We start from the raw sequence: 16,789 nt of genomic DNA on the forward strand, positions 1-16,789 counted from the left end.
CGTAGAGTAAAAGATGTAGCTCTTTGATTTTGTGCAGTTTCTGTGAGCGCTGCACAGTCTGACCTTCGGGTGAATTTATTGGATGTCCACTCCTGGGAAGATAAACACACACCTGAATGCTCCACACCAGCAAACCACCAAAACCTTTTTTAGAGGTGCTCACATGTGCTGATGAGGAATTAATCAAGATTAGCAACACCCAGGTGCTACTTATCCTGTTAATTCCAATGGAGAAAATGATAGTGTAGTTCGTTTTCACAGTAATACACAGAGAGCTAAGAAAACTTTCTTTTTCACATGACTCCAGTTATTGCTTAAACACTTTTAAGTCATTTCTTATGCTGCTTTTTGCACTAAAAATATTACCGGTGTAATGTTTTAAATTTATATTTATATAAACATGAATATTTTTTGCTGTGGGATATTCTAGCTTCAACCTGTCAGACATTGGCTACAGGGTGGGATATATAAAATGCACATCCTTGAAACTAGTCATTGTAATATTTGGTATATGCTGCATTTGGTTTCTTTCTTTTGCGTGTTCACTCAGCTACTTTTATCTTAAGCCCAAATAATTGGATGCAGGTGACCAATGACTGCTGTGTATACTAGACATGTATTGACTGATTCTTGGCTGGACAGCACTTAATGTTTGATCATATTTTACTTAAGAGAACGTGTCTGGCCTCTAACAATTATTCTTGCTCTCTTATTAGAGTACAGTACATCAGTAAAAATTGTTTCTACTGTATTGTACTGCAATTTTTTTTATTTTTTTTAAACTTTTTACAGTTTTCTTTATACTTACACAGCAGCAAAATGAGATAATACCCTTCCAGCCATTCTGATTTGGCAACAGTTCAACAAGAAGCCACATTATATTTATCAGATTTGGTGAAAGGATTTATTGACTCCACAAAGCTTGGAAATCAGATTCACATTTGGCAGCCAGCCACACACCAGGGATGATGTCTCTTGCCACTGATTTATTTATAAGAAAACATTATGGTTCAATGGTTTGCCATTTCAATCATCAATTATGACCCACCTAATTTGAATTCTGTGTTCATGCACATTTAAAATGCTCACTTAGATCAGCATGCCTACATTCGTTTAAATAATACTCTAAAAAGTAACATTTCCTCGGTCATTATGCTGACACAGGGTGATTTGTCAGATACAAGATACTTAGCGTAAAGATGAGCAGTGTGTTTAAATTTTGATTTGTAAGATGCATCAGCTACTTGTGCTTCCACTTAAATTTACAAGAACTCCTTCAAATAACACAAAATGTAGAAAAAAATACTATTAAAAATAAAATCAACATATATTACCAAATCCTCAAATGTGAATGTCAATAAGCGTACAGTAAATGATCAAAAAGGTACACTGTTTCTTCAAGTTGTGTTTTTACAGTCTCCTTAGTTAAGTTTAAACTTCCTGTAACTGAAACTTTGAAACACACCTGACTCTCTGAATGTTCATGCACACTTTTATTTTCTCAGAATGACCAGGACATACTCATGCCACAGCTTTGTTTAGCCTATTCCTGATGGCTGTGAAATGATAATGACACGATGCTTCCATAAGGAGTTGTAGTTGCATAAATACAAACAAAATATGGGTCATTGTAGCCCATTGCAAGGTGGTTGCTAGGCAACATCATGACACTATAATACATAAATGTATAATTCAGTTTTTACAGATATATACAAATGTTATTGTGAAATTAAAATGACAGGATGCTTGCATAAGGTGTTATAGGTGCATAAATGCTAAAAACAGGTCCTTTTAGACCTTTGCTAGCTGGTTACCAGGCAACCTCATGGTGTTACAATATAAAATACATAACTGATGTTTTGTGGATATAAATGAGATGTCACTGCTGTGAAGTTAAAATGACATAATGCTTGCATAAGGTGTTATAGGTGTATAAATGCTAAAAACAATATTTTCTTAGCATAGACAGCAATACCCTGTTGCTAGGCGGTTGTCTTGCAACCTCATGGTGTCACAATATATATTACATAACTGAATTTTTGTGGATATAAATGAGATGTTAAAGTTAAAATGACATGAAGCTTACATAAGGTGTTATAGGTGCATAATGTTAAATACAGGTCATTTTGGGCAGTTGCTAGGTGGTTTTTAGCATGGTGTCATAATATATAATAATTTAAGTTTTGTGGATTTGAATTAGTTATTGCTGTCATAAAGTAAAAATGATGTAATGCTTTTATAAATTTTTATAAATGCATAAATACTAAACACAGGTCATTTTAGCCCATTTCTAGCTGGTTGTTAGATAACATGATGACATCATAATTTCTGAGATAGATAAGAACCTTAAGGTGCCTAAGAGGTTCCTGTGCGCCACGTTTGGATGCTTAACTCCTGATCATGTAGGAGGAGTGGGCAGAGAAAGACAGAGACACAGAGACGGAGATTTTGTGTGCTAGAGGAAAATCCCAGATCTTAAATTTTATTTGTCTTGAACTGTTTGGTTCTCACAAACTGTTGTGAGCACTGCTTTTGTTAGAACATTTCTGGTATCAATTTTTTTCCTTTGGATAAAAAACTGTAAAACTGTGCTGTGCTGCCTTCCCTTCCCAGCCTTATTACATCGTACTCACGCAGACAAATATTGTTGGTGAACATCTGCAGGATGCGCTGACAGCCCTGCCATTCATTCCCACTGCCTTCGCATGTGCACCACTGGGACACCTCTGTACTGCTGTTGCTCACATAGTTGGGAGTCATGATGGTTCCTGGTTATAGAAAGAAGACCAAAGTCATACTGCAGGCACAACTTTATAAACTTTTAAAATCACATTTCCTTCAGACCAAGAATTTTATTTTCAGCACACACCTCTATGAAAGGTAAGACACAGACTACTAACGGTATTAGATGCCCTGCAGGTATGGTGTCACCAAGTTCCCAGCTCTAGATATTGATAATTTCAGGTACACAAAATTACATTTTGAGTGTGAGGAATGAGTGAAAATAATATTTCCCACATTATTTTGGTGAACTGCTGGAAACACTGTTTTTGAATCTGCTGCCGCTGTTATAAGTGATGCTATAAAGAGTAGCAGCTAAGGACCATTTGTGAACCCCTGTAGATTTATTTTGCATAATGAAAATTACACATACCGAATATCACTGCTAAACACCTATTGGAGGAAGTTCTGTTTGTCAGATTCTGTCTGTTTTTTTTCTGAGCTATACACTCTTTCAGCCTCTTCCACCTCTTTAATTTGTTTTCCTCCGTCTCACCTATGAGTCCAGCATAAGCCTTCAGGCACATGGTTCTGCGTTCTCGCATACAGCCAGAGGCAGAGAGAGGGGAGGGCTGGCAGTTATGCTGGAAATCAGCAAAGCGGGATCTGAAACACACACGCGCACACACACACACACACACACACACACACACACACACATACACAAGAAGAGAAAACAGTTTTTCCATGTGTCAGCACAGAGAAACAGAGTGTGCATTTTAAAAGTGTTTTGACAATTTCATTTCGGGATTCAGGGTTGTGCTGAATGGAAACAACAAAAGCAACACAAACAACGACATAGTATAGGAGCTCAACCCACTAGAGAAAGGGATACATGAAAACTGCCTGGTACTTTAGTAAAGCTTCAAAAAAATGTAGCTTTCTAGCACTCTGACGCCACCTTCTTTTCTGCAAAAATGCACACACTGTTATTGTCAGTGCTGACAGATAATTTGAAAGGTGTGCAAACCATACATTTTGCAGGTAGATGATGTCTTTTAGGTTTGCAATCAACCCTTTCCACAATGGAGGTGCAGCCCATATGCCGTGTGCATTACTGAAACATGACCCGCTGCTTGTTTCTAGAATGCTGCATAGGTTAGCACGCTAGACAAAGAGACTGCTTGATGCTACCGCAATTAAAAGTAATGAAGCATTGTTGTGCTTCATTACTTTTGTATAAAAATCTGAGTGAGTCTATTGACTCACTGATTTAAAGCTGGAGTTTAAAACTTTTGCTGATGACAACTTCTTGAGTTCAAAATTCCCACGACTCTCTCTTATGCACTTTGTGCTGTTTGGCCTTGCAGTTGTTCTTTTACTTAATCTTCTTTTTCAGCTTTCATTCATTCATATAAAAAGTATCGCCGGGCTAATGAAGTTAATGTATTAAATGTGCACAGATACAGTCATTTGCAGCTGCATCATTCAAAGCTTTTATCAATAATCAACAGCAGATCTATAACACTGTACATTAAATGATGTGAGGTGTGTTTTGGTGCCGTTTCCACACTCTGCAGTATAGTAACACATGTCAGCAGGAATGAAACAGGAGAACCTCCGTCGGCGTAACTTTGTGCTGAACATTGGGGGGGTCAAGATCTCGGTCTAAATAAATAAATAAATCTGGGTAAATTCCCATATGATTAAACATGCAGCTATTTTGCTGGTAATAACTGAAATGAGTAAAGGAAATCAACAGCCTATTTATGCAAGATAATTCATAATTTTATTGGAGGGGTTATATTGGTTGGGTCTGATTATTGGGGGGGTCATTACCCCCCCTAACCCCCCTGAAAATTATGCCCCTGAGAACCTCATATCTCTTTGTTCCTCATAATGCTGTATATTGAAAGTGTGAGTGTTGCGTCACCGTCTACTAAGTCTCAAGTAGTTTACTCTATGGACACTTTGTTAGGTACACCTTGCTAGTATTCGGTAGTACCCCCCTTTTCGTCTTCACTGCTGCCTTAATATTTCATGGCACAGATTCAACAAGGTGCTGGAAGCTTTCCTCAGAGATTTTGGTCCATATTGGCATGAAAGCGTCACACAGTTGCTGCAGATTTGTCAGCTGCGCATCCATGATTTGACTCTTCTGTTCCACCACGGATGGGTCATATAAAAACAGTGATGTCATGTTCAAGAAACCAGTTTGAGAACTGAACCAGTTTGAACTGTTGATATAAGTCATGATAGAATCATGCTTTTATTCTGTTAATGTCATGTGAATTTTGCAGCACTGAGACTCATCAGAGCATGCAACATTTTTTCTCTGAGCTGCTTCCATGTGAATGGCTGATTACATCCTCGTGTTTACAAGCAGGTGAACAAGTGGACCTAACAATGCGTCTGGTGAGTGTTGTTATATCCATTTAAGAACAATAAGTAGACAGCGCTTGAACAAAAACTGCCCTCACAAAAACTGCCCTCACAAATCATCCTGATGAGCAGCGATGTAGCTTTGAATTCTGAGTCACTGGAAGTAAACTGGTCCAATCTTTTGCTCCCACTTCTGTATCTGTAAAAAGCTTCCTCAGTGGTTATGGCCCCACAGGACCTGTCACCTGCTTATATTTCCCTACGAGCAGACAAGAAAGGATACGGTACATTCAAGGCGTAAAATATTTATATTCCGAGACTTTAATCTTTGAGTTACAATGCAACAATGTGCTGAAAACCCACAGGTCCTGGCATTAATATGGATGTAACATTCATATCTACCACCTGCCTGAGCACCGTTGCAGACCAAGCACCCCCATGCCAATACCACTCTCTGTTGGCAGCATGACAATATTCCCCAAAAACCACAAAAACTGCTCAGGAAAATCCCAGAATAATACAAAGAGCTGAAATCAACGGCACAGCCTCCAAACCTCCCACATTCAAATTCAAACAAGCATCGAAATTGGGATCTAAAGATGCACCGCATCAAGTCTTACCACAGGCCAGAACAGGACTCAAAGGCACCACGGGACACTTCAAAATATCTTGTGTCCATGCACCAACAGGTCAGACCTTATTTAGTGGCACAAGTGGACATGGACAACATTAGCTTTTAATTCCACTTTAAGTCCAAAAGCAAGGGTCGTGCAGTGGGTCTGGTATGTTCAGGACATCTTGGATTGTATCATCTGAATGACATGCTAAATCACATCTGGGAAAAGCGGACCTGATGGATGAATTTTGTCAATCAAAAAAGCATTTACAGCTTCCATTCACTTTACATTTAGTTACATTTATTCCCCTCACTAGTAATCCGGGAGGTGTATCTCATACATATCACCCTTGAAGGACTGCATGTTTGTGCTTTAGGGGAGAGATTATTTAATTAACTCATTCATCAGTGAAGGGGAAATTTTATTTGCAGCAGTTCTGTTGATACTAACAAAATGGGAGATGCTCATCAGAATGCAGCTCACTGGTGCCACTAGTGTTTAAAAAGACAGCACCGTGTGTTTGATGTTTGAGGACTGTGTCGAATCATTACTTTGTGGTTAACTTTGCAAATATTTCTGACTCATTTTTCAATGCTTTTTCTGTTCTGTGTCCATACGACGAGCCCTTAATGTTCTGCATCAGTCTACTCAAACAGCCATCTTACCTACACAGCTCATCTTTGGAGCAGTAGTTCTGAAGGCTGAGGCAGTTGGGCTTGCCCGCCCTCTCCTCCCCTCTCACATTCTCCTCATAAGAGCATGACGGGACGATGGTTTTCCTCCGGCGCTCCCCACACAGTGTGTCAGAGCAGGGACAGAAGAGCAAAGCGAAGCTGTACTCCTCTGGCACGCGCTCCAGGAAGCGCCGCAGGGCTTTGTGGCATTTCTGGCGGTTACAGCTGTTGTCAGAGACTGTTGCTCGCTTGGTGCAGGCTACAACATATTCTGACCGCAGAGAGCCACATTTCTCGTACAGGCCACAGTCCTGTGCCGCCTTCAAGCACTGGTTTTGACCATCCATAGTATTAGAGGAAGCTGGGGGGAGGGATTTGGGAGGAAAACAGAGCAATGTATACCCAGGAAAATCAAAAATGGCATCTAAATCTAATTTTGGGAGCAAAATCACAAAAACGTTCATCTCTACCTGACATGATGGAGGCCATACGCGATATCTCGATGTTTCTCACCAGGTTTAACTTCAGTTCTTCATATGGAGACACTTCATACTCATCATATGCTAAAAAAGCAGAACAAAGACCACATCCATGACCCAGCTGAGAATTCAGCACATACAGACATTAAATGCTAGCATCAAACCCACCTGCGAATCTCACAGTCCAGTAGACCTTGAGGCAGTGCTCTTCCCTACGAGAGCCACGCTGACACTTGCAAACTTGGAGGGGGCGATAGCGCTGCAAGGAGTTCTGGGCCTCCAGGCACTCCAACCGCGCGTCTGCCCTGAGGGGCGCCACGGCTTCCTCGGCCGCGCAGTACTCCAGCAATCGATAGATGGCCATGCAGGACTGCTCCTGGATGCAGCCCTGCTCGGCCACCAAACAGTCTACGGATGCAGATACTGTCACGCTACCTGCAAGAAAGGTTAATGTCGTAAGTGGTGAAAGCTGCATGTTGCCAACATTACTGGGTTTATTGTCCCACCATCCAGTACTAAATAGGCTTTAATTAAGGCAGCAGAGCCAGGTGAGTGCACTCCATAGGCACTCAGCAGGTTATGATAATATCCAAAAAGGAAGATAAAATTGAAACTACACAAGAGCAATAGAGCAAAACCTCAGATCTAATCAAAGAGACTAAGGAGAATAATTTACCAACACTACAGGAGTATGTTATGGCTATAATCATTTTCAAATTATTTCCTCGTCTTCCCAGTGGGCATCGTAGTTGAATTTTCTTCTTCTGGTTTCTTTTTTTCCCCACACAACTTAAAAGTAAATCTTTGACTTTTTTATCAGTTTATTGTTCAGCACAATATTTGCACCAGTGGGAGTTACAGCATGTCCTCTTAAGCTGTTTAGTATGCTTCACCTCAAATTGTAATACGATGGAGCTCATATACTATGAGTTAGCTTCTCTTAAGAGTTAACCATCTTTGCTTTAAGTGAGCAAAGATGAGAACTTAGCCAAATCTTTAGTAACCACTTCTGTTAGTCATATATTTCCTCAGCTTCTACATTCCCAACAACACCAAAAGGATTTTGCTCTCTAAATTAACATTGCCATACTGTTTGATTAAACTACTTAGTGGAGGATCCTACTGATGTTTTTGATGATTCATCCTATTAACTACCTCTTCATACACCCATGATGTATCCCATTAAATGCAACATTACTACTGCTGACAACTTTCCGAAGCGTAATTTCAAGATTGATTCCCCACCTTGGTTTCTGATTTCGCCGGATGTTCACACAGTTAAAGTTTTGTCTCTTTTATTTTTGGGGTCAAATCAATGTTATTGTCCGTTTAGAAATCTGTCCACACTTTTCTGTTCAAGTGCTTCTTTGAGGGTTTGGGAGTCAGCTTCCTAACTGCATTGCATTCAGACACTAGGAAGAAACTCTAAAAGACAACCGGGCATGTGGTGAGAAAAAAAAATCTGCTAGTTTCCTGGATCAGAAGGGATGCCATTCAACAGCCAGCCCTCAAGTCTTGGATGCGTTTTTGCTCTGCAAATACTTGAACCACCACCAAGAGAGTATTTCCGGAATTGGCCCCTCCTATGTGACAGTAATTGGCCAAAAAGTGAAAGTAGCTTTCTATAAACAAGCATGCATAGAAATATCATTTAAAAAAAAGTTAATGAGAGGCAGTGAAAGCAGTGTAAAAATGTATAAGTTTAAATTACATAAAAGATTATACAAACCTGACTATCATCCTCTTACATGTGTCACACTGGTATTTATTAGGCTATGTTCAGATATGTGTACTTGTGAATGTCTTGCGCTGCTGTTGTTATTATTATAAGACACTTAAACAGCTTAGGGCAAATCCTTTTGCAGCAGAGTTCCTTCCATTTGGAACAAGCTTTTACCGATGCCAGACACCGTCTCCACATGTAATGCCAGAGACAAAACCAATTTATTCAGCACTATGCAGCACGTCACTTCCAGTTTTACCTTCACACTGAGACTCAATCTGGATATCACACTCAGACAGTGACTGAATTGAAACATCCACTATCAGGATGTTCCCCCAGCTTATGTGCGCATTCATACAGCTGCTCCTGCAAAACATGCTACTTAAGGACGCTAAAGATTTGCATCAGCTGTATATGTATTTGTAGAAACATGCTGAATATCGCCAACCACATTTCCTCTACATGTCAGAACAAAAAACACGTGGCTCCATTGTGATTAGGCATGAAGCATATTTTGATTGGCAATGTTCTGCCTCGAATGACTGCGAGTGATAAACTACAAATCATTTCATAATGCTGATTGCTGCTCAGTAAAAAAAAAAAAAAAAACACAATGCAGGAAGGCCAGAGGCAGGCCGAGTGAGACGAGAGAGACTAAAAACATTTGTTTAAAAAAAAGAAAAGAAAAAGCAGTCTTCAAAAAAAATTTATCTGAAGGAGCATTTCAGGAAATTGATTTTCTCAAATGTGACACATTATTGTCCCCACAAATTACACTTGATATACAGTCATTCGAAACTTATAAGGAAAATAGCTTGGATAGGCAATATGCACTCACTTTTCCCACTTTAGCTCATTAATTTTCTATATCCTGTCACTTTGTAAGTGCATGTAATGAATAGGCTGGCAGACATATAAAACTGGGTTGCACATAGAGTAAATCATCATGTTTAAAACTTAATGCATGCCTGCTAACAAATATCTGTACCTGTTTCATACACACGTATACTTGTGATTCAGTACATTAACATTTACATCACATAAGCTCGTATGCAAACACACGCGGCATTGTGTTAGATTGGTCACACACTTCGATTAAGCTCCTGCTGACTGGCGGCCCAAAGCGCGGCTGCAATCCAATTCTGCTGCTGCATGTTTTGCAATCTCAGGCGCCACATGAGGTCCACGTCTCACTTTGGCATGAGACATATCATAAACAGAAGCTATGCTTCATCGCCGCAGCAGGAAAACTTCCAAAGCGACTGCTGGGACTCCATAGGGTGAGGTGGGGGTGGGGGATAGTAACACACAGGCCAATCAGTCATATTCACGGTTACAGCAAAGGTGATGATTACCTGTCTATCTGTGTATCGTGACGTCTCGATAATCCTACCAAAGTATTACATCCCAGCACTTTTAGCTGCAATTTTAGCAGGCTTTGTATAATCTCCAGTTTATTCATTATTCTTTCTCAGTGTTTGCTCCTTCGGGCTTACATTCGATAAAGACAGACTATCAGCAGTTTTACTTTGTGAGAACCTTTCATGGTGTAAGCTCACACATGCGCATACCAACACACATATACATCAGAGATAACAAAAACCTCTATGGAGTCCAGACCAGTTCTTTTATGCCTCGTCCAGCGTGCAGGTCAGAAGTTCATTTTTAGCATTATTTAACGCTATGCTGATAAAGAAGCACTAGGCTCACATTATGGGGGGTTTTTTTGGGACGACAAATTGCTACAGTAAACTTCTGCATTAAGGGAATTGTTGGTGTAAGCACGGGGTTTATGTTTTTCAGGAAAAAAGAAAAATAGAAAGAAAAGTAAGCGGGAGATTAATTACTGCGATATGTGAGCCATAATGCACTCTATTGATTTCTCACTGGGCTGATTAATAGAATTTGTGAGCTGATGAAGGTTGAAGCCATAAACGTCAAACCATACACCACATACCGACATTCACAGAGGGACCAACTGGGTTGGCAATTTTCTCTTCCGTCCTTTCAAACACATGGGATGGGCTGTAGAGCGTCCAGATTGTTGGGCAGTAATTTGACTTGAGAGGAGACCGTGGCGGGAGAGTGCGACTCTGATGTGAAATCTGCTCAGAGATTGTGACAGAAGGGACTTCTTGGAAGGAAGTCACAGACTCAAGGAGCAAATGGAAGCACAGCAACAAGATGGAGAAAAAGGAGAAACACGCTCACGGCTGCCACGAAGTGTTACTACGTGCACTCATTCACAAGCACACCAGTGGGATTCCTGTCTGACCTGTTCATGCATTTCTGCATGCACGTAAAGGATTTTACTTGTTGTAACTGGAATTGTTGACAATCAGCAGCTACAGTTTTGTGTCAGGGAAAGTAGAGCTATAATTAAAATGCACTTATTCCACCATAAAAAACACAAACACTTACTGCTCTTCTTGACCTTCTAGTGAGTACATTAAATAAATATAGATTAGGATTGGACTTTAAACAAACAAAAAATAGCAGCTTGAAGATGTCAGCTTGTGTTTAGGTAATTATTAGTAGCAGTTAAACCACATATTCAACCGTGGTTTTATAGCTGCAATGACAACGATGAGGCTAATGTTCAATATCTCTATAGCCCTGTTTTGTTCATTAGCGGCACATTAAAAGGACGACAGTGTTGGCATGCTAGGGCTGACCCACAACCATGCTGGGATATTGTATTTCTATGAAATTAACTCATCAACTGACCACAAGACGTCATGCTAAAAACAAAACAAAACATGGGACTAATAAATGGGAGCGGATACCCCGCAGAACATTATGCTCAAATCATGATGTGTAATTTGAACACTGTTCCCTGTGCAGTGTGGTCAGAGCTGCTTCCTCAGGAAGGACACAGATGGTTGATCAGTGCTGATTAAGGCTTCAGTGGCTCCTTATTGACACAATCGTTTCCACGGAGAATTATGCAAATTCAAACACTCGGCTCAGCCTCCTCTAACATTAAGCCTTCTTTTAACATTAAACATATGCTTAACAGTTTGCACATATTCTCTTTGTTACGAGCAAAGTTTCGCTACTGCCCTGGGCAGCCTCGGTCGAGCAGTTCCTCTTAAAGAAATGGCAAAAGTTGGTTTTCTTTGTCTGTAATGGAAAGCTGACTTATTTAGTATGTGAACTCGTGCTGAGATGACTCTTATTTAACATGCTATTTCAAAGCACATGCATTTCCTTTAGATGTCGCTGGGTATTGGGGACTTATTAGTGCTCAAAGAAAAACATTTCAAAAGAAGCTGAAAACAAAGTTATTATTTATCAAGGAAACACAACAACAACCATACATTAGCCAAGCAACCACAGTACACTGCGTTATCTTTTTCTCCCTCGTCATTGTGCTTACATGCTTTTGTGGCCTCTCTGTTCTGCATTGTAGCTTCTTCCCCTTCAGTCACTTCATGCAGTTCTACCTGCTGCATTTATTTATTCTCTACAACCTATCAAGTCATCAAATTTTTCCACACCTAAAGCGTACAAGCCCCATCTTTTTTCCAAGCAGCTCTCACAGCTGTGGCCACATGAGGACAACACTGATTGGTTTAGTAACATGTTACATTGACTTAAAAAAAAAAAAAAAAAAGTGCAGTCTTCAAAAAATCTGATCATTTGCCAACTTCTTTTCAAAAAGCTGTTTGTGGAACAACTCTTCACACCTCCTTAAATAAAAAACACACCTTGTTTAAATTACCTCGCATGTATGGGCAAACACCTCACCTTTCATTTTGCCTCAGTTTGTGCAACATAACAACACTAGTGCTGAAAACTTCCATACGGAGCCACTTGCTTAACCACTTTTGATGTACCAACCCAAAGAAAGACTCCAGGCCTGGGGGGCCCTCAGTAAGTGAGTCAGGAGTAAGCAAAGCAGTATTAGCTGCTCGACAGTGAGTTGTTGAGCAGCAGGTAAAGCTGTCTGAATGCAGAGGCGACAGTTCTGCTGGTGAGGACAAGAATAATCATTTCATGTTCGATATCAACAGCTACCCAGTGCATCTAGTACATGGATAATGTCTCACTTAATGAGCCGTGCCAGCGGATTGTGCAGCCACATCACGCAGGCAGCGTCCCTCCGCTGTACACCAGGTAAAACGCATCAGGTGCTGCATCAGCCAGCTAGGGTGTCTGGATCTGTGTGAATATTTCAGGCTTCTGCCTTCTGCTGCCTGATGTAGTTCTAAATTCCAACGTGCCAAGACATTTCTTGGCCAGACACACACACGAGCACTGACAGTTTCCATCGGGCTGTGGATTTTTTGTTTGTGCCATCAAGTGTGTGCGAGCGGCAATCAAGATGCAGTGCACACGTGAACAAATTGACTATTACAGCCAGTCATACATAAGTGACACAATTTAACATTTAAGAAAGTGGGGCTTTTTTATGCTTTTAGCTTGACAGTGAGAAACCAGGTGTCATTCAGACCTACATTTAATTGCTATCCTTGATGTGATCCTTTTAATTAAAATGACTCCTTTAATGCAAAATGTCAAATAGATGCATATTCAGAGGAATTTCATATTTTTTTATCTAAGGAATATTCAATGGGCTTCTTGCCAGTTTAATTTTTGTGTGCTGTCGTCCTAAACAAAACAGAATTACAGGCACAGGGAACATCAAGACAATGCCTGAGCATTCAGAGGGGAAGACAAAGAAATGCCTATGGCACGGAGAGAAGGATAAAGAGGCTGAGAATTGGATAAACCTGCGTGCATGAGGTGAAGTCAAATAGCCAAATAGAAACTCCAGGGAGACTAGTCCACCTAAGAAGTGGGTAACTTTACACAGCCTGAAAATAAGCCCTAATAAATTTGTGACAACCGTGTTATGGCTCAATCACATCCACTAAATGAACTACCAAAATAGCAGTGCTCAATCAGCAGTTGCAGCCTCTACTGGGACTTTAGCGATAATCCTCAGGGGCCTGGCAGCAAAGGGTCAAAGTCGGGTTAAATGTCACTCAACAATAGCCAGCTTTCAGTTTATATAGCTGGCAAACATGCAGTGTTTCCACATCCAAAGTGATTGCATGCATTATTTGTGGGCTTTCTTTCCATTGCACTATTCATTTGAGGAAAGAACCGTGGATTCAACAACATATACAAAAAATAACCCAGTGAATGAGAATCAGATCATATCTTTGACCCAACAGATGATAGATTTTAAAGTCAGCTTTTAAAAGTCGGGACTTTTGTTCAAAGGGGTGAAAATTCTTAATCTATACCTATAGATGTTTTTCTCCTCTTCAGTCTTGGTGACAAACCTTTTGAGAAGGCCACTGTCATCATCTTGTTGGCGCTGCCATTGTTGAGGCCACCGAGTTGCACAAAGTCGGATATATTCCAAGGTAAAAATAACATTGCATGAAATGGAATACAGTTCGTAGGGGCCAGACTATTTAAACAGCAAGTCTGGCCAAACAGCCGTTTTGAAACAAAGTAGCTCCACAACAGATTTGACCAAAACGACATTAACACCGAGACCAGATTCTGCACCGATTACACTTTTTTTTTAATGACATTGATTAACAAAATTAAAATCCAATAATTTCTCTTGCAATCAGGTATAATGTCAGAAGTGAACATCAGTGCAGACTAATTTGCATGTGTAATGATTCGTATCTCGATTAATTAGCACTTGAAACTAGCTGCTTTTCTTGGTGTGATTCCACCTAAGTGCGTGGCAGGTGGGCTTGAAACACTATGATGTTCTGCGTGTCTGAAGGCTCTGACATTCACGAGAAAGCATTCATCATCTAATGATACAAATCTCTAATGGGCAGCCTCACCTGATGTTATCTGAACATTCCCGGATGCCGAGAAGGATGAACCTCCTGTACTTGGAGCATAATCCAACAATTACACTATTTGCATGCATTTGTGCAGTGAAAAGCAGAGGGTGGGCGGTGGCTGTGTGTCCTGCGGTCTGTGTTACATTAGATCAAGAACAATAGATCAAGATACATGACATGTAAAGAGCCACAAGCTCTGATGTACATGTCACATTTTTTCAAAAGAAAGATCAAAATGGATATAACTCTAAACCAGCAACCACAGACCAACAAGCTTTACGCTCCACTGAGATGTCCGACCACATTATTGACTTTAGACAATATAAAGGCACTTGGCAGAAGCTTAATGTGTGTTCACACTGCAAATTCACGGAGCCTGCTGAAATGTCAGATATTGCTGAGAGGTCTCTCTTGAGTTGATCTTCACAAAAGACAATGACTGCTCGTGCTGTGACACTAAATGCTCTCTTTTGTTACTTCTATTAAGTTGTGAATGTCAGATTGAATCCTACAGCAAATTCACTTCCATTGCACATTTTATGAAATAAAGGAAGAAAGGTCTATTGTCTCAGACCTGAACACATCATCCACATGTAATATCTGAACTTCTGCTAGATTTTGTATTATTTCGTGGACCTGTGTAGTTTTATTCTGAAGGCTGTCCCAAAAGTTTCTCTTAAACCTGGAATACAATGCAAGACTATTTATGAACCTGCGTCCAGCCAACGTTTATTCTCCTTCTCATGCGTGGACAAAAAGTCTTTCTCCCTTTATGAATTTCAATATCAAGCCAGCTACCGCTCGGGTCACACAGATGTAGGCAATATACAAAAATAATAACAGAACATCAGCAAAACAAATTTAGCTCCGGTGTCTTCGTGTGTATCTCGGCTTGGGGCTTCATACTCTCTAATATGCTGCTATTCATTCATACATTTGCATGAAAAACACGCACGCACGTACCCGCACACACATGCACTTTCTTATTAAAGTTGCCGGTACTGTCAGAAAATATCTCTTCCAAAAGATCCCAGCTTTGCATTATACACCGCGATATGGCAGTCTAAACGGGTGATTAAAATCTCACTTCAAAATCAGAAAGGTGATGCTTACCATGAGAGAAAACATTGAGCAGAAGTCCAACGATTATCATCCTGCCCGGTGACATTGGATAGTTAGGGATTAGGAAACTCGCACCCGGCTCACTGCAGCTCAGTGACCCGTCTCCTGCCACATCCAGCCTCCCCTGCCGCTGCGCCCTCACGGACTGACTGACTGAGGCTGATCGGATGGTCTAGCAGCCTATACAAAGTTGGCAAAAACTGAACAGGAACGATTCAAGTTCTCGCGATTTTTGTTGTTCCATTTATTTTTCGGATCCCGGTTGTATTGATCTCTGTCGGACGCCAATTCCAAAATCATTTATCCACAAAAGAAGAAAGAGAGAGAGAAGAAAGTTTCTCTGCAGCTGATCGCGACAAAGCTCCCATCAGTCACACACCGTACCGTAACCTCCCGAGCGCGAGCTGTGTGGCGTTTGCGCTTCTGCTTCCCTGGCAGCTCCACAGTTGTCCAGCCAGAGTTGAGAGCAGACTGAGACTGCACGGTGCAACTCTTGTTAAAGGCGCAATGTGATTGGCCCAATGCAACGAGCGATTGTGGCCAAAGGGACGTGAAAATGTTTCCAGTGGGAGAACAGCTGGGTCCCAGAAGGAAAATATGGGCATCAACTTTATGGACAACGTGCATCTGTTATTGAGGTTACACGGGGAAAAAAGTTAGCACCATTACTGTGAATCTACTCAACTCTTCACGTGTTGTGTTTAGTTTTTGATGGTCGGTTGTGTTCAAAGCATAGCTCCAGTGAATGAACATGAATGCTTTCGACCTTGACGCTTATAATAGGCTTTTGTGCCATGCCAGGCTGCATTCAGAGGAAATCTGAGGAAGACGACCCTTTGTTTCCGTTTGGACTATATGTCCACGGTTATAAATCGTTTTGGGTTTTTTGTTTCCTCCACAGCTGCCTTAAATTAAACAGCTCTCATCCTTTCCATCGAGACTGGTCTGCAGTTCAGGCTTTTCCCATTCATATCAGTTTATAGCAGGAGTGGAACTGTGAGATCTTAATTTGTTCCAGTGCTGTGGCTGATCTGTGGGGGGAATGTGGTTATCCACAGAGGAATGAATTCAGAAATACTAAAATAAGACTGCTCACCTGTAACGCTAAGGTGATTTCACTCCCTTGTGTTTGTTATTGCACGATTCCGTCTTTCATTATTTCCTCAACTTCTCTCACTTTCAGTATTTTACAAAGATTTGTAGCATCGTTGCAAAGCTTTCAAGTATAGCATCCACGTTTTTAATAAAT

The 16,789-nt window shown here is 40.7% G+C and overlaps 1 protein-coding gene across 2 annotated transcripts in view; it reads right to left on the reverse strand.

Annotated features, from left to right (window-relative positions):
- LOC102200852 (GDNF family receptor alpha-4) overlaps positions 1 to 16,000 on the reverse strand; it is a 23,137-nt gene extending 7,137 nt beyond the window's left edge. For both annotated transcript variants that reach the window (XM_005735441.1, XM_005735440.1), the window contains exons 1-6: positions 15,532 to 16,000; positions 7,042 to 7,308; positions 6,865 to 6,957; positions 6,386 to 6,755; positions 3,278 to 3,387; positions 2,634 to 2,768 (exon numbers count right to left, since the gene is read on the reverse strand). In XM_005735441.1, coding sequence (XP_005735498.1) covers positions 2,634 to 2,768; positions 3,278 to 3,387; positions 6,386 to 6,755; positions 6,865 to 6,957; positions 7,042 to 7,308; positions 15,532 to 15,586 — 1,030 coding nt within the window. In that variant the 5' untranslated portion in view covers positions 15,587 to 16,000. The remainder of the gene's footprint in view (positions 1 to 2,633; positions 2,769 to 3,277; positions 3,388 to 6,385; positions 6,756 to 6,864; positions 6,958 to 7,041; positions 7,309 to 15,531) is intronic.
- Positions 16,001 to 16,789: the final 789 nt, after the last annotated feature.

This window comes from Pundamilia nyererei, unplaced genomic scaffold (assembly GCF_000239375.1).
Source record: "Pundamilia nyererei isolate P.nyererei 1_Seehausen unplaced genomic scaffold, PunNye1.0 scaffold00064, whole genome shotgun sequence".
Taxonomy (NCBI): Eukaryota; Metazoa; Chordata; class Actinopteri; order Cichliformes; family Cichlidae; genus Pundamilia; species Pundamilia nyererei.